At 33.0% G+C, this 24,167-nt stretch overlaps 2 protein-coding genes across 2 annotated transcripts; both read right to left on the reverse strand.

Moving 5' to 3' along the window:
* On the reverse strand, positions 1-843 carry LOC120175954 (50S ribosomal protein L34, chloroplastic-like). Its single transcript, XM_039182496.1, has 2 exons — positions 496-843; positions 1-421 (listed from the first exon to the last, which is right to left on the reverse strand). Exons 1-2 carry the CDS (start codon positions 716-718, stop codon positions 168-170), a joined length of 477 nt encoding a protein of 158 aa, XP_039038427.1. The 5' UTR covers positions 719-843; the 3' UTR covers positions 1-167.
* A 12,657-nt stretch (positions 844-13,500) lies between these two features.
* Positions 13,501-16,570, reverse strand: LOC120175915 (protein CHUP1, chloroplastic-like). The gene is made up of 6 exons (XM_039182460.1): positions 15,270-16,570; positions 15,039-15,170; positions 14,745-14,926; positions 14,188-14,299; positions 13,869-14,003; positions 13,501-13,770 (listed from the first exon to the last, which is right to left on the reverse strand). The coding sequence occupies exons 1-6, from the start codon at positions 16,446-16,448 to the stop codon at positions 13,645-13,647; spliced, it is 1,866 nt and encodes a 621-aa protein (XP_039038391.1). The 5' UTR covers positions 16,449-16,570; the 3' UTR covers positions 13,501-13,644.
* Positions 16,571-24,167: the final 7,597 nt, after the last annotated feature.

Below are 24,167 nucleotides of genomic sequence, written 5' to 3' on the forward strand. Positions count from 1 at the left end.
GAATAAGACTAAGAAAATGTGGGTTTCAACCAATGAATATTGCACAAACTGAACCAACAAAACATGCATATTGACTTATGTTCTCGCCTAAAGTATGCTCTGAACATCATGAAAGACATCAAATTCATGGAACAATACTGCCAACCAAAACACAAATGAGAGGAAACTTAGCGTTTCCCACTGTTTGGATTTGATTTGGTGCAAAGAATCTTCCGGCCCTTAGCACGTCTGCGTTTGAGAATAGCTCTCCCGCTGGTGGTTCTCATTCTTCGACGAAATCCATGAGTTCGAGCCAAAGATTTGCGAGACCTGTTCCGTTTGGTTTGACAAAGAGCAGCCTTTCCGGCCCTAACCACCAAGCCTCGTCTTTTCTCATTCTTCACCCCATTGCTTGAACCAAAATCAGTCCCCAAAGATAACCCTACCAACAAAATTCGAAATTAATAACCCATCCAAAGAAATCATTAAAGAAACAGAATGGGAAGTTTGTTTTACCTGAAAAGGAAGAAGGGAAAGAGAGGGATGAGGAGGAAGAAGCGAGAAAGGAGCAGTGAAGAAGGGAAGAGCGAGCTTTGGGGTTGATTGCTGCTGCATTGGGAGAGATGGAGATTGTTCTTCTTGAGCATGTTGAGAGAGATAGAGAAGCCGAGGGGAGTTGAGTTCTTATGGAATTAGTAGTGAGACAGTGAGGCGATGTTATTAGAGACATTGAAGCCATTGTTCTCTCTGGTTTTCAACTTCCTTTTCTAATCCGGATATCGTTTAGAGCTACACTGTCTCTGCTTCAAATGGCTTCGGATAGATATGAAACGTGATGGGTCGGGTAGAGAGATTGAATTCAACTTGTTGCTCAACCCAATCTGAGAATGAACCAAACTTGTTGCTCAGCCCTATACATTGTACTAAGTTTGATACTGCCAGCTGTGGGTGGCTAACAACTTGATCGTTATAGGAATATTCTCCATGTCACTCTCCAGATTTGGGCTTCTTCAGGTAAGGTGTTGACCCATTCTTCGTAGCATATTTTAATCCATATTCTATCTTCATAACGATTTCGTTTACGTTATTCCTTTCAACGTCATCGTTTCTTGTAATAACATCCGTATCCTATTTGACTTGGGCTTCCCATTTCTTCCCAGAATTCCTAATTCTTTCAGCCTCAAATCCCTTACTCCACTTGACGAACCCTAATCATGCACCATTTTCCCCAATTTTCCATCTAGCATCATAACACAAAGTGTTAGAATTTTTTTAGGGAGTAGTTGTATTGTTAATTGGTTATTAGTTTGTTAATCACAATTGAAATAATTTTGAGTATAAGAATCTACTAATATAAGGGGACAATTGATCAAGTACTTTACATTATATTTCAATAGAAATTTCACATTTATTCTCACTTCTTTTATTCATTTAACTAGATCATATATCTAAATAATATCTATTGCTACTACGCAACCACATATTCTCTTTTGTTATTCACATTCAACTTTCGTCCGACAATCGTGTAGTCTTTTTCGATATCATTTACCAACGATCTTAAAGTTATTTTTCTTCTTTTTCATTCTTTATTTAACTAACACTTTTTGTACTCTTTTTCACTCTTATTATAATGATAAAACTCACTCCTATTTATAGATTTTAATGACTATTAGATTGTTGACATATGTCAAACACCTTAACCATTTAACATTACAAATATCTAGATTCTTTTAATAGATAATTTTATATATAATATTAAATATTATAAATATCTAAATTATTTTATAAATATTTTTAAACATTTGTTATTTCTGTTGAAAACATTTTGATATTTCGATATAACAAATTAAGTTAAATGTATTTTAAGATTTTCCAAAAAGATTTTCTATGTATATTCAATATAATTATTCGAATATCAAAATATTACTCAAAATCTTTCAAATGTCATTTTTAATCCTTACTCAAGTGTAAAATTAAGTTTTAATCTTAAAATAATTTCAAAACGATTTCATAAAATATTTCGAACCATTTCAAAGCCAAAAAATCCAGATTGCTCAGAGGGAACCGATTCCCCCCAAGGGGGTACCGATTCCCCCCTGAATGGTTTGGCTCCGAGAATTCCAGTATGCTCGGAGGGAACCGATTCCCCCCAGGGGTACCGATTCCCCCACTGTTCAATGGTCGAAATATTTGAATTTTATACCTAGGGAACCGATTCCCCATTAGGGGTAGCGATTCCCCCCACGCTCCAAGCAGAAACATTAATTGTTTTCACACTTAAACGGCTCTAAAAACTTCATTAATGATCCCCAACGTTCAGAAGTGATTCAAGGTATATTTAAGCAAGCTTAGAAGCCATTGATCAAGAACAAGAAACAACAAGCAACTAGAATCAAGAGAGAATCAAAGAGAAAACATCAAACCTCAAGTTTGAGCATTTCAAGCCTATTTTTCATTCATTATTCATTTTGCTTTCAAGAACACTTATTGTGCTCAATTGTATTCATTCTTGAGTGTTCTTTTCTTTGTTCTAGAATTGTGTAAACAATCTACCTTGTGAGGATTTCCTTGTAAGTTTGCAAATTTGTATTGTTCTCTTTGGGAGAGAGTGTTCTCAAGAATTTGGGGTATAATTCTTGAGGGTTTGTAAGGTTACTCTTTGTCCTCAAAAGAAAGACAAATTAGTGAATTTGTGGAAAATCCTTAGTGTGGATAGCTAAGGTAGTGGACGTAGACTTTGGTTGAGAAAGTCGAACCACTCTAAATCGCTGTGCAATTACTTTTAATTTTCTGCAAAAGCTTCCACCAAATTTTTAATTGCCAATTCAACCCCTCTTGGCCGATTCCGTCAATCGATTAACTCAACAATTGGCATCAGAGCCTAACTCATTTGAAGGTTTAATCGCCTCTTGAGTCGATTCGGGAAGAGTTACATCGATAATCAAAGTCATTAATGGCCTCTGCTTCAAACTTCGACTCCGGTCTCGATTCGATACCCGTCAACAAGCCTCATTTCTTCAATGGGGCTAACTATGCTTATTGGAAAAATAGGATGATGTACTTCCTTCAAGCAAGTGACATGGGAGCATGGAATGTCGTAGTAGAAGGATACATCAAGCCTCTCACTCATCCAAGATTATGGAGTGAAGAAGAGACAAAAATGTTCTAGCTCAACTCCAAAGCTATCCATATCATATTTTGTGCTCTTGGACCAGATGAATACGGAAGAGTTTTATCTTGTAAAACCGCCAAAGAAATATGGGACAAACTTCAAGTCATTCATGAGGGTACCGATGAGGTAAATAAATCTAAAATTAGTATTCTAACGCATAGCTATGAAAATTTCAGGATGAAACTAAATGAAGATATCAAAGCTATGACGGATAGATTCTCAACGATTTTCAATGGTCTCAAATCATATGGAGAGATCATTTCAAATGAAAAGCTTGTGAGGAAGTTAGTCTAGTCCCTCCCAAAATCGTGGCAATTAAAGAAGACGACAATCATCGAGTCTAAGGATCTAACGTCCTTAACTCTTGAAGAGCTAATCGGTTCACTCCTCACTCATGAAATAATGCTTGAAGATAAGATTGAAGAGACACCAAAGGAGAATGAGAAGAAGAAAAACATTGGAGTTGCTCTCAAATCCACAAAAGATGAGAGTAATTCGGATGAAGATGATGATAACGAGGAAATGGCATTGTTTGCCAAACGGTTCAGAAAAATGATGAGACCTTACTGAGGAAGAAAATTCAAACGAAATGAAGGCCTAAAAAATGAACCAAAAGAGAAGGACCCGATCATTTGCTATGAATGCAAAAAGCCAGGGCATGTCAAATATGATTGCCCACAATTGAAGAGAAATGGTCAATCAAAGAATAAGCACAAGGCTCATGTGGCTACATGGAGCGATGAAGAAGGTTCCGATGAAGAGGAACAAGAAGTAGCAAACTTGTGCTTGATGGCATTCGGGGAAGATTCTAAGGTAACCTCTAACTCATCTGATTTTGATGATTTATCCTATGATGAGTTATTAGAGGAATATAATGGGTTGACTTCGGATTATGAGAAATTGTTTTTAAAATATAAAAATGATGTTTCAAAATTGAAAAATGAAAATAAACTCATGTCCAAAACCAACAACGATCTTGAAAGTAAAGTCAAAGATTTATAAATCAAACTAGAAGAGTTTGAAAAGAAAATTTTGGATTTGCAAAATTTACTTTCAAAGGTCAATGATGATCATCAAAAGAAAATTGATGATCTTAAAGCCTCTTTTGATAAAGTTGGAACAAAACGTTTTGAAAAATGGAGAAAATTCAAAATCCAACTTTGTTAGAAAAAGTTTTAAAAACTACAATCATAGAGGTCCCCAAATAACCTCTAATGGAAAAATCGTTAGAAGTATATGGGTTCCTAAAGAGCTCATTACTACTAAAGATAAGGATATCCTACACAAATGGATACCTAAGGGGACTAGGATTTTGGAAACTAATGAATATGGACCCAAAAGAATTTGGGTACCAAAAATTAGAAATTAATCTATGTTTCTAGGAAAATGAGCATTGCTACAAGGCACAGGAAACAAATCCAAATTCATGGTACCTTGATAGTGGATGCTCAAGACACATGACAGGAGACAAAAACCGGTTCATTGAGCTTAACGCCAAAAATGGAGGAGAAGTGACTTTTGGTGATGATTCAAAAGGTCACATTGAAGGTATTGGTACTATTGGTAATACCTCTTCCATACAAATTAAGAATGTTTTATATGTGAAAGGATTAAAGCATAATTTATTGAGTATTAGTCAATTTTATGATAAGGGATTCAATGTCATGTTTGATATTAATGGTTGTAAAGTCATTGACATTGCATCTAATCAGATTATGCTTGTTGGTCATAGAATAGGAAACATATACATGGTGCATTTAGATTCTATTGATATGACTAATTTGTGGTTAGTTGCTAAGGATGAACATGATAGTTGGTTATGGCATAGGAGACTAGGACATGCTAGTATGAGTGTTTTGCAACGGCTAATTCAAGGTGATTTAGTTCGAGGGTTGCCTAAGCTTAAATTTGATAATGATAAAATCTGTGATGCTTGTGCTAAAGGAAAACAAAAGCAAGTTTCTTTTAAATCCATTAATGACGTATCAACTAGTAGAGTATTACAATTGATCCATATAGATCTTTTTGGGCCAACTAGGACTACTAGCTTGGATGGAAAACAATATGCATTTGTCTTGGTAGATGACTATTCTAGATATACTTGGGTTCTATTCTTAAGTACTAAAGATGAAGCATTAGAAAAATTCATCAAGTTTTCAAAAGTAATCCAAAACGATAAAGGTTACTCTATAACTAGTGTTAGGAGTGATCATGGCACTGAATTTAAAAATCTTGGATTTACTGAGTTTTGTAATTCTAATGGTATTAGTCACAATTTTTCAGCACTTAGAACCCCTCAACAAAATGGAGTTGTTGAGAGGAAAAATCGAACTTTAGAAGAAATGGCTAGAACCATGCTTTGTGAAAATAATTTGCCAAAATATTTTTGGACGGAAGCCACAAATACCGCTTGTTATGTTGTAAATCGAGTAATGATTAGGCCTATTTTTAAAGAAAACTCCATATGAAATTTTCAAAAATAAAAAGCCTAACATTAGCTATTTTCATCCTTTTAGATGTAAATGTTTTGTTTTAAACAACGGTAAAGAAAACCTTGGCAAATTTGATGCTAAAAGTGATGAAAGAATTTTTCTGGGTTATTCCTTAAATTCTAAAGCTTATCGAGTATTTAATAAAAGAACTTTAGTTGTAAAAGAGTCTATACATGTTGTTTTCGATGATAATCCCCTTCCGAGGAAGGATTCTTGTGTGAATGATGATGTAGGTGTTATAAATACAAATGACGTTAGAAATGACGTTGGAGAACATCATCAAAGGAAAAAAACGAAAAATGAGGAAACTCATGATCCTCTTGAAAATCCAACCATTGAAGAAAGGGAAGTATCTTATCCAAGAGAGTACAACAATGTCAAGGATGGTGATATTATAGGTGATCCATCCAAAGGGGTAACAACTCGATCTTCTCTTAGAAATATTTGTAATTATGTTGCATTTATTTCATGCATAGAGCCTAAGAATATTAAAGAAGCATTAAATGATGAACATTGGATTATGGCTATGCAAGAAGAATTAAATCAATTTGAGAGAAGTAAAGTATGGACATTAGTTGAAAGGCCTAGTAATAAATCTACTGTAGGTACTAGATGGGTATTTAGGAATAAGCTTGATGAGAGTGATAATATAGTGAGAAACAATGCTAGACTTGTTGCTCAAGGGTATACTCAAGAAGAGGGCATAGACTATGATGAAACATACGCTCCCGTGGCTAGGATGGAAGCAATTAGAATGTTATTAGCATTTGCATGTTTTCATGAATTTAAATTATATCAAATGGATGTTAAAAGTGCATTTTTAAATGGTTTTATAAAGGAAGAAGTGTATGTGGAACAACCTTCAGGTTTTGAAGATTCAAAATTTCTGGATCATGTTCTTAAATTGACAAAAGTGCTTTATGGTTTAAAACAAGCTCCTAGAGTTTGGTATGAAAGATTATCAAACTTTTTAATTGAAAAGGGTTTTTCAAAAGGGAAGGTTGACACTACATTGTTTTTAAAGCATAAAGGTAAAGATTTATTAGTAGTTCAAATTTATATTGATGATATAATAATTTGGTTCTACTAATGATGTTCTTTGCCAAGAATTTTCTAAGCTAATGCAAAGTGAGTTTGAGATGAGCATGATGGGGGAGCTCTCATTTTTCTTGGGACTCCAAATCAAGCAAAGAAAAGATGGCATCTTTATCAATCAAGCTAAGTACGTCAAAGATATGCTCAAGAAGTTTGGACTAGAAAATGGCAAACCTCATGACACTCCAATGAGCTCTTCAACAAAGCTTGACTTATATGAAGGAGGTAAATGTGTAGATGTTAAATTATATAGGTCAATGATTGGCTCTTTGCTTTATCTAACTGCAAGTAGACCAGACATTATGTTTAGTGTTTGCTTATGTGCTAGATTTCAATCATGTCCTAAGGAATCGCATTTACTAGCTGTTAAGAGAATCTTTAGATACCTTAAGGACACTCCTAGTTTAGGACTTTGGTATCCTAGAGACTCTAGCTTTAGCTTGCATGCCTTTTCTGATGCGGATTATGGAGGATGCAAATTAGATAGGAAAAGCACCTCCGGTACTTGCCAATTCCTTAGAAATATGTTGATTTCTTGGTTTTCAAAGAAACAAAATTGTGTTGCATTATCTACCACTGAAGTCGAATACATTTCAGCTGGTAGTTGTTGTGCACAAGTTTTATGGATGAAACAACAACTTTTTGATTATAAAATTGAAGTAGGTACCATTCCTATCAAGTGTGACAATACCAGTGCTATTTGTCTCACTAAAAATCCCATCCAACACTCTAGAACTAAGCACATTGAAATAAGACATCACTTCATTAGAGACCATGTCACTAAGGAAGATGTAGTTCTAGAATTTGTTGATACTTTTCACCAATTAGCGGATATATTTACAAAACCTTAGACAATGAAAGATTTTGGACACTTAGGAGAGAATTAGGTTTGACCAACCTATCTTCACTTAGTGTTTAAAATAATTTTAGCACTTTTAAGACTAAATGAAAAATGCTTAGAATAGTAATTTTTATTGTATTCATTGCTATTAGTTAGGGGGAGTTTATAATTCTTGATGAAAATTAAATTATGTTCAAATATAGTTTAAAGATTAATTTCATTGTTTGAACGTGATTGATTTTCAATATATAAGTTGCCAATACCACTAGAGAAAATTAATTTAGCATTTTGTGTGTTTAAAATCGGATTTTAGCATTTTGGTGCAGAGGGAATCGATACCCCTATGAGGGAACCGATTCCCCCTTTGAAGGGGAACCGATTCCCCCCACAGGGTAATCGATACCCCCTGGGGTTCTGGTTTTATCGGGCAGAACCTCATATTTTGCTCAAACCCTCTTATCTCATTACCACCGTTTCTCCTCTCTACTCTCTCCATATCTCCACTTTGCCTCAAAACAACGTTTTTAATCGGAATTCTCTTCAAACATCATCTTCTAAACCTGCTAGCATCATTAAAAACGTGCAAACAACATCAAAATCCACTCAATCTCATCTTTCAAGGTAAATTTTTCTAAACTCTTTATTTTTCATTGATTTTGAACATATGACTAGTTTTAATTAATTTCTAGATAGAAATAGTGATCGGGCATTGATTGTTTAGTGATTAGAAACTATATATTACAACTAATTTCATCAAAAACACAAGAGTTTTTCCAAAAATTTTGAAATTTTCGAAATAAAAAAATTTGTTTTTTCAAATTATTGTGTTTTAATTGAATTATGTTGTTGTTATGAAAACTATACATATATTGTTTTTCAAAATCTTATTTTTCAATAGTTTTCAAAAACTTCTCCCATTAGGATTGGTTTAGAGAACCTTGAAATATTGAGTACTCAATTGAGTTTTGGGATTGATTGAATTGCATACATTTGTTTTCTAAATTGCAGGTTATCCATTCTATTCCGACTTCCTAAACCATGTCCAATCCTAAACGTGCTAGGTCATCATCTAGTCACTCACACCTTCAACCAAATCCACCTCCAAATCCTCCCCCTATTCCTGAAATTCCAATTCCTAATCCTAATCCTATTGATCCTAATATGACTATCCAAAACTCGTGCTTCAATCATCCTGGCCCTAGAAATCATCATTTTTGGTATTATCATTATTTTGACTCTTACAAAATTAGAGAATAACGTATCCCTTCTCGTCAAGCTATGTTAGATATTGATTTTAGATATCTTCATCTTTTACAAGAGTGGAAATTTGATAAACTTTGTGACCTTGAACCTATAGTTTACCATCAACTTGTTCGCATCTTTTACTCTAATGCCGTTTGTGTCAAAAATCGAGCTCAAACTGAAACCATAGAAGTTCGTTCCTACCTCCTAGGACAATTCTTACATATTGACTCGGCTTACATAGCCAAAGCATTAGGATTAGATAATGATGGTATATCAAATGAAAAATAGGTTTTAGGTTCTCGTTATAAAGGAAGGGATAGTGCGAGTGTCTTAGACCTTCATGATCGTTTTCTTCATCTAATAATTTCTTGGTGGTTTCGACCATCCGGAGGTCGTTACTCTACTCTTCGTGCTTTAGATCTTTGGTGGTTACATTGTTTCCAAAACAGTATTAAAATAAACCTACCTCAGATTATTTTTGCTGAAATCATTGAAACCGTAAATCTTGTTCCTAACTAGAAACTATGTTCATCTCTAGTTTACGGTTGCATTCTGAGTAATCTTTTTTCTAAAGCCGGGCTTAGAGTAGGTCTAGATGTCGTCTTTCCTCTAAAGAAACAAATTAATCTTCTTTCCTTAACGAGAACGGGATGGATAAAGGATAAGGAAACAGGTGAATGGGTTCGATCTTCTGAAAATACTCCGGGAGCTAGTTCTTCACGAGCTCCACCAGAAGCTGACGACGATCCCGAGCTTGAACAATTAATGTGAGACATCGATGAAGCCGAAGATGAGCCTGAGCAGCCCGAGGAGCAAGCACAACAAACGAATCAAATGCCTCCATATTTTCAATCTTTTATGGAGACATTTGATTTCCGATATTCTACCATAGATTCACGCTTTACTTCTATAGAGTCTCATTTATCCACAATGGGAGCTCAACAATTGGAAATTCTCCGGGAGATGCGTGCAAACAATGAAGCAACCAACGATCGTATTAATGAACTCACTCATGAGATGGCCGCTATGCGAGCTCGTTTTTCTCCTCCCGATCCTCCTACGGATGCTTGATTCTTTGTTTTGCTTTAGTACTTTGAACTTAAAGCTTATTGTTTCAACATTTTGAATATTTTGGAATGTTTGATTTTTGTGGATTGTTAAACTTTGGATTTGTTTGGATGTTTGAATATTTGGTTTAGTTAAATTTATTGCATCATTTACATCATTTTAGTAATATGACCAATTTTGCCATGTCACATTGTTTATGAATATTGATTATGAAACTAATGGCTAACGTTTCTCTTGATTGTAATCTTAGCAGCTTAAACTATATATATAATCAATTGGCTAAATGATTTCAAAACCTTGTTTAAAATCTTTTACGGGTCTTTTTGATTTAACAAAAAGGGGGAGAAATGTTATTAAAAGCTTTTTGAAGAGTTTTTGAAGAGGAGAAGTGTTAGAATAAGGGGGAGTAATTCAAAACTTGATTTCAAAATCTTAAAATTACTAAAATGTTTTGTTATATGAAAAAGGGGGAGATTGTTGAAAACATTTTGATATTTCGATATAACAAATTAAGTTAAATGTATTTTAAGATTTTCCAAAAAGATTTTTTAAGTATATTCGATATAATTATTCGAATATCAAAATATTACTCCAAATCTTTCAAATGTCATTTTTAATCCTTACTCAAGTGTAAAATTAAGTTTTAATCTTAAAATAATTTCAAAACGATTTTACAAAATATTTCGAACCATTTCAAAGCCAAAAATTCCAGATTGCTCAGAGGGAACCGATTTCCCCCCAATGGGGTACCGATTCCCCCTGAATGGTTTGGCTCCGAGAATTTCAGTATGCTCGGAGGGAACCGATTACCCCCAGGGGGTACCGATTCCCCCAACTGTTCAACGATCGAAATATTTGAATTTTACACCTAAGGAACTGATTTCCCATTAGGGGTACCGATTCCCCCCACACTCAAAGCAGAAATATTAATTGTTTTCACACTTAAACGGATCCAAAAACTTCATTAATGATCCCCAACGTTCAGAAGTGATTCAAGGTGTATTTAAGCAAGCTTAGAAGCCATTGATCAAGAACAAGTAACAACAAGCAACTAGAATCAATAGAGAATCAAAGAAAAAGCATCAAACCTCAAGTTTGAGCATTTCAAGCCTATTTTTCCATTCATTATTCATTTTTCTTTCAAGAACACTTATTGTGCTTAATTGTATTCATTCTTGAGTGTTCTTTTCTTTGTTCTAGAATTGTGCAAACAATCTACCTTGTGAGGATTTCCTTGTAAGTTTGCAAATTTGTATTGTTCTCTTTGGGAGAGAGTGTTCTCAAGAATTTGGGGTATAATTCTTGAGGGTTTGTAAGGTTACTCTTAGTCCTCAAAAGAAAGACAAATTAGTGAATTTGTGGAAAATCCTTAGTGTGGATAACTAAGGTAGTGGACGTAGACTTTGGTTGAGAAAGTCGAACAACTCTAAATCGATGTGCAATTACTTTCAATTTTCTGCAAAAGCTTCTACCAAATTTTTAATTACCAATTCACCCCCCTCTTGGCCGATTCCGTCAATCGATTAACTCAACAATTTCTATATCATCTAAAATCTTTCCAAGATATGTCTCATAAATGATAATTATATATTTATGTATAAGTTGCATTAAATTTCAACTACTTTGGAAGATCCTAACATGGAGCTTACTAAAGTGACATTAGATTCCTCAAAATATTTTGTTGTCACTTCTTTCACATCAACATTAAAGTTCATTAATTTCACCGTCGTCAATTGTCCTGTCTTATGCCTAAAAGTTACCATTGTTATTAATGAATGGTTTTTTCAATTGACCAATATGATATAACTCTCTTACATGTTTTGCATGTCTCTCAATTTGTTCTCACTCCCTTTGATCAATCTCTTCTAGATTTTTAGTTTCATGCCTTTGTTTCCATGTTGACATTGTTCTAGTCTTCACCTATGTTCCACTAATATGTATATTGGATATGACATGGTTGATTATTATTATTTTCTATTTTGATTGTTGAGTGTTACATTGTTCATATCAACATGTAGTTAATTATTAAATATAGGGTCGGTTTGTTTCACGTAAAACGTTTTTCCGAAAATATTTTCCTCGTTTTCCAGTGTTTGGTTGGAGAAAAACTGATTGGTCAACGTAAAACATTTTCATAGTCAACAGAATTTCCTTTGTGTTTTTTGGAAAATGACTCGTTATGATTTTCCGTAAGTCATTTTCTGAACTTTTTACTTCAAAGAATAAATACTCAAAATAATTTTATTTTATGAATTTAATAATAATAAAATATTTTAATATCATTTCAATCAAAATATTAATTATTAAATTATTTAAAATATATTTATTAATATTTCTAATAATATAATATTATAATAAAATAATCAATTATATTATTATAATAATATAATATATTATATATTTTTTTTAATAATATATAATAAATTATTAATAAAATTTATATTATTTATTAATTTCATAGAAATAATATTATTAAATTATTAATAATGAATAATATTATTTATATATTAAATATTAATATAATAATCTAATAATATTTTAATAAAGATATTTAAAATATACCAATATTAATATTTTTATTAATAAAATTTTGAAAATAATATTTTAATAATAAATAAATTATTTTAATATTTAAAAATAATAAGATTAAGTTTTATGATAAATAATATTATTTATTGTATTTAATATTCGTAATAAATAATTTTTAAAAAATTCATCAACTAGTGGGAAAAGGGTTTAAAAAACATATTTCAAACATCATAAAATGTTTTCCAGAAAATGTTTTTCAAAAAATATAATTCATTTTACGGAAAATATTTTCTAGAAAACGTTTTCAGTGAAACAAACGGAATCCTACTTTGTAGCAGAATTTTATTGCGAAAATGTCTACAATTTGTGTTGGTTGGATTGTCGATTCTTTCATTAGACTACGCGTACGTGTTGACTGCAATGTGTTAATGGGATTATGTATCGAATGTTGAGTTTCGTTAAAGTTTATAGTTTAATAAAAATTGCTTGTAATCCTTAAACAAAACTCTGCAATTATGGATGGATAAGGGGTGATTGGCTGCAGGTGGAACTGCACCTTTTAAAGAAGAAGCATCGTGCATTAATATTATCTACAACTAACTCAAAAAACAATGGCCCCATTAAACATTCACCCCCCAGTAACCAGAAGAATTTTTGTTTAGATTGATTTTTAAGTTTCAATTATAGCTTTAGGATCCCCCACCCACATTATTATAATCTGCTAAGAACACAAAGTTAAAGAATCTGCACCAAATCTTTCTAAGTTTCCTTGAAAAAGCCAAGTTGTTGACAACACTTATCACCAAAGGTCCCCCCCAACCCCTCTGCGTTATCATCGGCAAATAAGTTTTGATCATAAATTCAAATTTCATATTTTGCCTATGTGATATATATGCCCTTGACACTAGGTAATAGGATGACTGATGTCGGTCATAAGGTTGATGACTATTGGTAGATTAGTGAATGAGTAGATTTGATGTCAGATATTAGATTTAACTGATGATGAGATCGACAATAATCATATTAAGAGATTGTAATATGTCAGAGGGCATAAAACTCGTGAAGTTTCGAAAACCTCCTGAATAAATCGAATTTGTTGATAAATGTAGCAGCTGGCATTGTATTCACAAACATGGATGTTATCATTTTTTTTCTCTTTACAACGAAAACTGGGATTGGGGTTTCGGGATTCTGAAGCTGAGACTGCTATCAGAGATCAAATTTTAGCAAGATGTAGAGCTGCAGATATATTTCTGCTGCTGGTTTTGGCATTGAACATGGCACGATCTGGCCGTGTCTCTCAGCTCCTGGAAAGCCTTCATCGTTTCGACATCGAATCCTCCGGCGAACTGCCACAGATAAACGGATTCGTAAGCCAAAAACAAGAAATGAGGAACCCCCTTTTGTTTCAAAGTTGTAGAAATGAATGAGAATTATGATTAACCACCTGATGTACACGGAATGCAAATCTAACACCTTGAACAATCAGCTCCTTTTCCTCGGGTCCACCCTCAACAGCTTCCAGCTCTGCAGACACTCGTCTCATGTACTTCATCGCTAGTTTCACCGACGCTAGCTTGATCTGCAACAATTTGTTGGCATATTAATGAATTCCCAATACTAAGTACACTCGAATTCGAGTAACATAAAGATTAAGAATTCAGTTTTATTCTTTTTCCCATGAATTCCACGTAGAAGAAAACAAGGAAATGTGTTTTGATTCACGTGTAGGCATGCACGCTTCCGTGTTGAACATATTAAATTACCTGACACACAATTCCAGTTTCACGCATCCAATCCATAGGGATATGGAATCCTTTGAATCTGTTTGCAGCGGATTCTCTCACTCGGGAGAGGTTGTAAACCCCATGCTCTAGCCTGCACCCATTAGCAGCCGAATGAGAACAAATTGCTAAAAATTTAAAAGGGTAAAATACATTTCAGGTCACTTGGTAATTTTTAGTTCAGTTATATGAGTCACATTTTTAAGGAGTTACAACTTCGTTACTCATTAAAATATAATTACAAAGTGATCTTTTTGTTGTTAAAATTATAACAAACGTCTAATGTAGCTTAATAAAACAATAGTTTAGTCCCAAAATTTATACATTCTATCACTTTAGTCCTAACTCAATATATTTAATCATTCGTATTAAAAAATCCATAGTTTTAATCTTTTCTTGCGATATTGTCAAACCAAACGAGTGTGTCAAATCAAAGCATTAATTCAATATTTACATTCTACCATAAGACAACAAGTTATTGTTAAACTACTATTATATCAAAAAGTAATAGAAAATACTACACCATTTCTAGTACATACTTTTCGAGTAGAGCCTGCATTTTCTTGAGAGCCGGAGCGCAAGGTTGGCGGGGACTATCACGAAACGATGAGGCCTCGGATTCTAGCTTCTTCAGATCACGATACCCAAACGCAGCCTCCCGCAACGCATCGGCCTTCTGCTCCGGCCAATCAAAATGTTTTAACACCGCCCTTTCATCCACCTAATAATTATTAATTCAAGTGTTTGGTATCCGACAATATTAATAGTAATTTCGATTGATATATAATTTATTAAATAATCGAAAAGGTGTGGATAATGTGGCATAAATGTACCAAGTAGGAGAGCTCATCGTCCAGCCATTGAACAAAAGGAACAACATCCTCGATATCTGTAAATGCAGCATTCTCAACTTCTTTGATCAGAAACCTTATGAATTCTCCTTGTGTTTCCACATCTGACTTTATCTGTTACAACAAAATTGTAATTATTACTAATAAGAAAGTAAGCAGTTAAAAGAACAACACTGTCTGTGGCATTATCGTAGATAGATAGAACTCACTCACCGCCAGCAAGTAAGCAGACCGGTTCTCGATCTCACCGATCATGTCTCTTGAATTGGCGGTTGCCGGTAAAGCCTCCTGCACGCAACAACCACCGCCCTCTTTTTTTGAGTCCCTACGCATAAGCGAGTGATAGAACTCCACAACCTCCGGAACTCTCCTCACTTTTGTCGCTGTTGTTTTCATCCCCTTCGCGGGCGGCGGTGGAGGTGGCGGCGCCATTGCCTTTATAGGCGGAAGCGGCGGGGGAGGAGGTGCAACTTGCTTGACTGCTGCCACCTGTGCCGGATGAGGCGGTGGAGAAGCTTGCTTCTCTGGGGAATCAGAGCTACAGGGTGACATGGATGATGTTGAAGATGACGAAGCCGAAGGTCTTGGAGGTGGTTTTGGAACTCTAGGAACACGAGATCTGATGTTAACACTAGTCGACTCAACGAGTTCGTCCGAGTTACTGGGTCTCTCTGTTTCGAGTTCATTTCTTTTGAACTCCAAGCTCTCAGCTTTCTCATTATTCAAAAGACTAAAAACAATGGAGTTGGCACATTTATTGTGATTACTAGTTCTTTTCAAATTCTTAATCAGATTCGACTTGGCACTAACTTCCACTAACCCTTGAAACTGCTCGCTCTCCGCCGTAATCTCCGCCTTACAATTACGATCAGAGCAAGACGCCACCGTTTTCTTCAACTCCGCTATCTGTTCCTCCATTTCCCTCACTGTCTTCTCCCTCTCCACCCTTTCTTCTTCAACCTCTCCCTTCATCAGCTCCACCTCTGTTTTCAACAACTCATTTCTGTTCCTCAGCCTCTCCACCTCTTCCAAAGCTCGTTCCAGCTCTGCGTTTTTGACGACGATCTCGTTCTCCAGCACGGGAACAATGGCCACCGATTCTTTCAGAAGCTCGTGCTCCAGAAGCTCTGTTTTGAGCCTGGACTCTCGTTCCCTTAACTCTTCGACCAACCGGAGAAGCTCGGTGATATCAGGTGGACGAGGCTGGACTTGGGCTGAGGATCGAGGGAAGTAAACGCCGAAAGAACGTGAGAAACCTGTCTTCTGGCAAGTGTTGGTTTTGTTGTTAGCTGAGCTTGAAGATGACAATGGGGGTTTTGATGGAGTTTCATGCTTTTGTGTTGCAGATGATTTTTGCAAACCCATTGCTAATCTGACCTTACCAGCCACCATTGATGGAGTTTTTCTTGCACTTTCTCTATGATTTTGGGTTGGATAAGAAGAAAGGGAAGGATGCCAGACAAACGTCCTTGTCTGGTTAGCTTTTCAGAAAGTGAAGCGTTAAACTTGGGAATTTGTGAAGTTTTCGAGCAATTGAAAACAGGGGATTAAAAAGAAAAAAGGAACGTTGGGATAATAAGAGGGGAACCAACTCTACATTAAAGGAGAAAGGTACAAATATGGAAGAACGGTCTTCTTTTGCTGGATCTAAAAGGAAAGAAAGTAAATTCATTTTTTAAAATGATTATTCAGACATCATTTTGTAAGAATCTCTTGTACAAGGTACAATTCATTTATTATTTAAAAATCATATATTGTTCATGTCTATATATTTAATACTTACCAATACGATCGTTTAACTTGTTTGTAAACACTTAGTAAACATGATCAAAAATATATTCCTAAAGATATAACTGCATATATTCACAAATAATTAAATATTTATTCTTTAGTAATTAAAACACCGCAAATGGATATAATTATAATTTTAAATAATAAAATATAATTATTCATAAATATAATATTATAAAACGATCAAGTAAATATAAATATTTTTTAAATTTCTTTTATGGATAAATGTCAAATTTAAATAAATAAGCTCGTTCTTGAATATAAATTTGTACATAGTAGGGATGAACATGGGTCGAGTCGGGTTTTCAATCAACATGATCCAGTCCGAAAATATATAAACTCCACCCGAAACTCAACCTTACATGAGTTTTAGGGTGACTTCACCTAACTTGAATCCGATCCGAAATAAATATATTTATAAAAAATTACTCTTTTTATTCAATAAAAATAGGGATCTAATTGAAAAAATATAGAGAGAGAGATGGTTATTATTACAATTATCCCTAAATATATAAGATAAATTTACATTATTTTTTGAATCAGGTTAGGTCTTTTTCAGCCTAAACCTGAACCCAAACCGAACATATTTTCTAAAATATTTTACCCAACCTGACCCAAATCCATTTTTTTAAAACTCGTCTCAATCGGGTCAGGTCAAGTCCCATGCCCATCCCTTTTATTAACGAACAATAAACAAATGATTTACAATCGACAATAATAGATCTAGAAATTCCAAATGGAGGTTCAAAATTTTAATATACTTTTCTAAAAAAAGTTGGGCATGCAAATTTTCTTTATTTTTTTCTCCTCCCCTTAACACATTAAACTATTGTTTTTATAGATTTTCTAAAATAATGGGGATGCACTTGTATCCCTATAAGACTTTGTACTTTTGTCCCTGTTTACGAGTAATTCGTCTAACACTTTATTAATTTTCAATAGTAAAATAACTTTTTTTCTTATTTTATTTTAAAAAGTTTTAAAATATATATAATTTTAATTTTATTTTCTCTAACTTTAAATTTAGTCATACATTTATTCAATCATGCTTGATTTATTTTTTTAAAAATTAAATTAAGATAATAAGATAGGAGTCATCAGCTCAACCAACTAGAATATTAAGGGGATATTTGGTAAACAACTTTATGAAGAGATTTTAACTTATTTCATCATAAATAGATGATTGATAGTCAAACCTTCTATTTTTAGTGTTTGGTAAACACATTTTAGAAAGAGTTAATTGTGCAAAATAAGCTGAAAATGAAAACGCTGGAAAATCCAGCTGTTTGAGAGAGTTAATTGTAAAATAAGATGTTAAATGACATATTTGACCTTATTATTTCCATAATTACATGCAATAAAACCTAATCTAATGAAATAGCCTCCATTATAATCCACTTGATTCTCTCATCAGAGTCTTCTCCATCGTCAAACTACAACATCAAATAACCAAACCATGGAGATTCTTTTGCAATATAATTTCACCCATTAAGGTTTGTTCTTTTTTTCTATGCTTTTAATGAGATTTACTTGTTTTTCTTTTGTAGAATTTCACCTGAAAAAATCAATTTACTGAAGTGATTTACACAAAAAAATCTCTTTGCTGAAAACAAATGTGAATCGTTTCTTTTTCCTTCATTTCTTTATGGGTATTTCATCAAATATTTCCATGTAATTTTAACTTTTGGTCTCTATAAATGTAACTTTGTCTTTGTAGTTCATTTTTTTTCCTCTAGTTAAATAATTTCCCCCCTTTAGTTAACTTTTTTTTGGTTAAATTCAACTTTTGGTTATTTCCTCTATAAATGATCCTATTATTTATGATTATTTGGCATCTATATCTGCCTCCTATCATTAATCAAATTTTTTATTTGGTGATATGATTTTGTATAGGAAGTGAATTGTCTGTCCAGCTCAGTTGGTAGAGCACAAGGCTCTTAACCTTGAGGTCGTGGGATCGATTCTCACGGTGGGCAATTCATAATTGTTGGAGGTCTTCCACGGAAGTTGCTCTCAACCTAGCGTTGGGAGCAGCCTACTACCCTACCTCCCCCTTACCTCATTACATATAGGAATAGGGTCAACTAATTTATTTTGTATAGGAAAATATTTGCATGATAAAATAAGAGAAGCGCTCCTAGTTAAGATTATAGATTAAGATTTGAGGTTAGTTTTCAATCTCTATAGTATTTGTTACCTACTTGTTCAAATGCTTGTTTAGATGCTATTTGTATCAAATCATTGTATTGTCACTTGTCTCTAATATGTACATCAAATTACATCTTCTTGTCTCATGTAGAACTAACGACATTGCATTATGTGTTTTTATATGTATTATTATAAGTAATAATAGATTGGAATGTTATCTGAGCACAATGATTATTGGAATTAAAAGGTATATAAGTAAAATAAGTGAATTTAATTATGTTATATACTACTTAGATGGCACTGAGGAAGAAAAAGAACAATGAAGAAAGTGAACATGGGGAGATAGATGTAAGACGGCTAGTTAGTCGAAAGAAAATGTACACATATTTTGTGATTTGTGTATTCAATATGCTGAAAGAAGTAATGGAAAAAGTGGTTTTACAATCTCACAAAGAGTGCCATGGAAGATGATAGAATTGTAATTAAAAAAAAAAAAAAAGCTTAGCATATGAGAAGACTAAGCTTAAGAACAAGTGAGATTGGATAAAGAATAGATGGAGCCTTGAAAGGAAAGGAAACGGGATTAAGTTGAGATCATGAAAAGGGAACAATAAGCGCTAGTGAGGAGTGGTGGACGAAGAAAATTGAGGTTAGCATATTCATCTACACTTGTTTAAATTCTTATAATTTTATTTTATTTATTTTGCTTTATAGGAAAACACACATTTTAAAGCATTTCAAAATGAAGGGATTAAATCCGAATTGGAACATAAGATGGAATAAATGTTTGGGGTTTCAATTGCACAAGGGATTCTTAAGTTTACTCCTGCCGAGCAAGAAAAGGAAACAATATATGCCCCCTCTCCCCTAAATTATAACATTGGTAGTGTTGTTTCAGATTATGATGATGTACAGAGTGAGAGTAATATAGTAAATCATACTCAAGCTAATATGGAATGATAAGAAACCATGCATGAATTATTTTCAAACAGGAGAAAAATGGATGCAAGAATTATTGAATGGTCATGAAAAGCGATGTTTTAACATGTTTAGAATGACACAATGCACGTTTCGCTAACTATGCATTGATTTAGAATGCAAGTATAGGTTGCTTCTTTCAGATAGAATATCTACTTTGAAGAAAGTGGGTTTATTTGTATTTACTCTAAGTAAAGGAGCCTCGAATCGGGATGTCTAAGAGCGATTTAAACATTATGGTGAAACCGTAAGTAGAAACTTTAAAGAGGTTTTAGATGCCATGGATGGCTTGTCAATGGACATCACAAAATCAAGAGATCCTGAATTCAAGGAAATTCCTTCATAAATTGCTAATAACACTAAATATATGCCACATTTTGAGGTAATTTTTAATGGATGTTATTTCATATATGTTATTCTATAGTAATAATTTACATCTTATCATTATGCATATCATAATAAATTCTTTTATTTTAGGATTACGTTGGAGTAACTAATGGTACTCATATAAATGTTATTCTTCGTGAGGATGATCAATTACGTTATAGAGGAAGGACATGGACACCCACCATTAATGTATCAGCGGCATGCGATTTCGATTTGCTTTTCACATATGTGCTAAACGGTTGGGAAGGATCAACTCATGATTCTCGTATTTTCTTAGATACAATTGGGAACCCAAATCTAAATTTTCAAAAACCTCCTCCAAGTAAATGTCTTCATTTTAGTTAATTGTCGATTATTATTATTTGAGTACATTCATTTTTTTTAAATAAATGTTTTTTAATTTTATGACTTTTTTTTTATCATGTTTAGGAAAATATTACTTGGCAGATTTCCTGAAAGACAAGGTATCACCAATCAGAGTTTTGTGGTGCAAATCCAAGAGGGCCACGAGAAATTTTTAATCGAGCTCATTCTTCCTTATGAAGTTGTATTGAAAGGTCATTTGACATTCTAAAGGCACGTTGGAAGATTTTAGCAAAAATGTCCATATATTCGTCTCGAGATCAAAATAGGATAATTTGTGCTGCATTTGCTTTACATAACTTCATCATATTAAGTAAAGTTCTTGACCTAGCTTTTGGATCATATATTCAAATCCGAATTTTATTCCTCCATAAGCATTTTCGAATATCGAACCCATTCAAGAATTTGAGCGTATGAGTACTAAAGAAATGAAAAAAGTAGGTGATGACATCACTACCGGTTTAATGGCAGCTAGACGATCACACCATGTTTCTTAAATATTCCTATTTGTTTGTATTTGTTTTGATATGTATCTCTTTCTTGAATATTTATGAAATTTAAATTTATTTTCAATGAACTTGTGTAAAATGAATTTTATGTAACGTCTAATGATGAATTAGTGAAAGTTTATTTTATTATTAAAATTTTTAGCTGTAGATTCTCAAATATATTTTAGTTAAGAAAATATAACAAAACATGAAATAAAAAAATGTAGTGTTGATATTTTATACAAGGTTAATAGTATGTATCAATCTCACAAGGTTAATATTTGTAAATATTAAATTTTAAAAATATATTTAAAATTTTCAAAAATTCACTAATTTTCTTAAAGAATTTTTAATTCATTGTCAAAATCATTTTATCCGAATACCCCAATAAAAACTAAAGTATTATAAAATATATGTATTTGACAAATAAATTTATCATACCCTTATTTGTCATTTTATCTATATCAGTTATCACCTAAATTTTACCAAACACTTCTATATAAATAATTAATCAAATCAATTAATCAAATCAATTGGTCAAACCAACTACTGAAATCAACTACCAGCTATCAATTGTTTGTCAAACACCCACTAAATCTAAACATGAAGTAACATCTATTATTTTATCTTGGTATCTACTAGTACTAGATGAGATCACCTAGGTATATCTTAGCTAGCATAGATGCATATATTCACTCCCTCTCCATGCAAGGAATTCTTTTGTAGTCACGCTCTAGGGCTAAAAACACCACGTAAAATGAACAACAATCATAATTACACATTCATGGTTCATTATTCTTGTGAACAGGAGGTGGTGAATGTAAAAAAAAAACAACAACAACAAAAACAAAAACGAAGGAATTCAATTAGTACGTGAGGAGCGATGTACGTATTTAGGAAAGCAACATAGCATGTCGAAATGAATAAGTGTGGTCCATGGAGGGCTTGGTCTTGGTACCCCAAAGCTCTGTGCACATTTCACATGGAGAGGCCAACGAAGCATGAGTTATTGCAGATCCCAGCAATGGCTATGGATCCACCTGTTTTAACATTGACATTTGTACTTTAATAATGGATTAGGGTTTTGGGTCTTTCTTCTCTTTTCTTGTTGTTAGCTAGTAGTGGACCAACTTGTCACATGTTTATGAATCTATGACTGTGACACCCAGTTTTCCCTTGAGAATATATGTCTATATACATTATCAAATTCATTACTAGTTTCCCCTCATCACTTTAACAAGTGTAATTAGTTTTTTCACAAATGCAAAGATTCTTGTTCAGATTATAGTAAATCTGCTTTATTACTCTTTCTTAATACAATTACTGTTCAACTGCTTCTATGATAGAACCCTTAATTATGAGGGGCATTGTCCCTGAAATACATAATAATGGAGTGCAACGAAGACAGTTTTATGAGAAGGAACAGTGCACTCCACATATGAAGACATATGGTACCGGAGATATTACATATATAAGGCTAAGTTACTTTTCATGGGAATCTTAGAAGCTTGTCCCGAGTGTTGGACATATGGTATTTTGCATAGGTCCAAACCATTCGCCTCTTAGCAACCTATAAGATGTGAGATTTGTTGTATTTATCATGGGTGTTCAAAAATATCCGATTCGGTTGATTCTGCTCATTGATCCGTCGACTCGAATCTAAAATAATCGGATATTACTTTGATTGGGACGGATATTTGACCCATGATTTTTTCGGATAATTGGGCCGAGTTTGGACTGAAAATTTTTTATAATCGGATGTATGTGTATGTATATATATATATAACTTTAAATTATATTTTTATTTTAGGTTTTTTAATATTACCTTGAAATTAAATATAAATCCCTAAATTCTTTATAGATTTTTATTTTGTACTTTTAAGTTTTAAATTTTTCAAAAAAGCTTTTATTAATTTCTCAATATAAAATTTGAAGGAAAAATCATGATTGATATTAATATTTTTAATGTTTTATTTTGGAAATAAACTTTAATATATATATATATATATATATATATATATATATATCACTACAACAAAATAGGTTTTTATTGGCTTTTTCAGTCATATAGTGGTGTTTTAAAGTACAGCTAAAAACCTTTATGGCACAAAAATAAACGCCGCAAAAAATACCGCTAAAACAAACGTTGCAAAAGGTAGCGGCGGTTGTCGTTCACAAACGTCGCTAAAGGTTATGTTTTTTAGCGGCATTTTTTACAAAGTGGTATTTTATCTACAAAAATACCGTTAAATGGTCTGATATATAGTGACATTTGTTCCCAAAAACGCCGCTAAATATTGTCATATAGTGACGTTTGAGAATGTAAAACGCCACTATTGACTACGTATATATTGGAGTTTTCTGTATAAACACTGCAAAATAATTTTTTGATTATTGACCTCCTTATTGACTACGTATATAATTTACTTAAAATGGTAATATCGTAGAAATCCTTATTAACCTCCTATTTGCTTATTGAACGCTTAATTGTAGATATAATTGTAGGTAAAATACTCACGATATAAGCCACGTTGTAAGAAAATAGCTTCTAAATAATTTAATTTACAAAATACGAATTCAAATATCTAATTAAATTGTTTATTACCTTTCAAAAAAATAAAAAAATTGTTTACTTTCTAAAGAATAACTTAAAAAGAAAAGGTTATGTCATACAAGAGGAAACTGTGTTTTAACAACTTTTTAACTAACAACAATATTAGACACATTTGGTAATCTGTTACAATCTAAATGAACTAATTCAATTAAATCTCACAAAAATTATAAAAATCAGGAAAACTAATAAAAATGTATATTACCAATGAAGAAGATTAAATGAAACTTTTCTCTTCCGATTATTCCCCACCAAAATCTGATCTACAATATGAATGTGCAATGGTTCTTCGTTCTGCATATCTATCGACAGTGTATTCGATTAGGAAATGTCGATGCTTAAGAA

The sequence above is a fragment of the Hibiscus syriacus genome, unplaced genomic scaffold (assembly GCF_006381635.1).
Source record: "Hibiscus syriacus cultivar Baekdansim isolate YM2019G1 unplaced genomic scaffold, ASM638163v2 tig00112217_pilon, whole genome shotgun sequence".
Taxonomy (NCBI): Eukaryota; Viridiplantae; Streptophyta; class Magnoliopsida; order Malvales; family Malvaceae; genus Hibiscus; species Hibiscus syriacus.

Coding starts and splice junctions, on each gene's coding strand:
- LOC120175915 (XM_039182460.1), bottom strand. CDS start 16,448: ATGGTGGCTGGTAAGGTCAGATTAGCAATGGGTTTGCAAAAATCATCT. Junction 15,171..15,269: donor GGTCTGCTTACTTGCTGGCG/GTGAGTGAGTTC, acceptor TTGTTGTAACAG/ATAAAGTCAGATGTGGAAAC. Junction 14,300..14,744: donor ATGCAGGCTCTACTCGAAAA/GTATGTACTAGA, acceptor TAATGGGTGCAG/GCTAGAGCATGGGGTTTACA.
- LOC120175954 (XM_039182496.1), bottom strand. CDS start 718: ATGGCTTCAATGTCTCTAATAACATCGCCTCACTGTCTCACTACTAAT. Junction 422..495: donor TTTCCCTTCTTCCTTTTCAG/GTAAAACAAACT, acceptor TTTTGTTGGTAG/GGTTATCTTTGGGGACTGAT.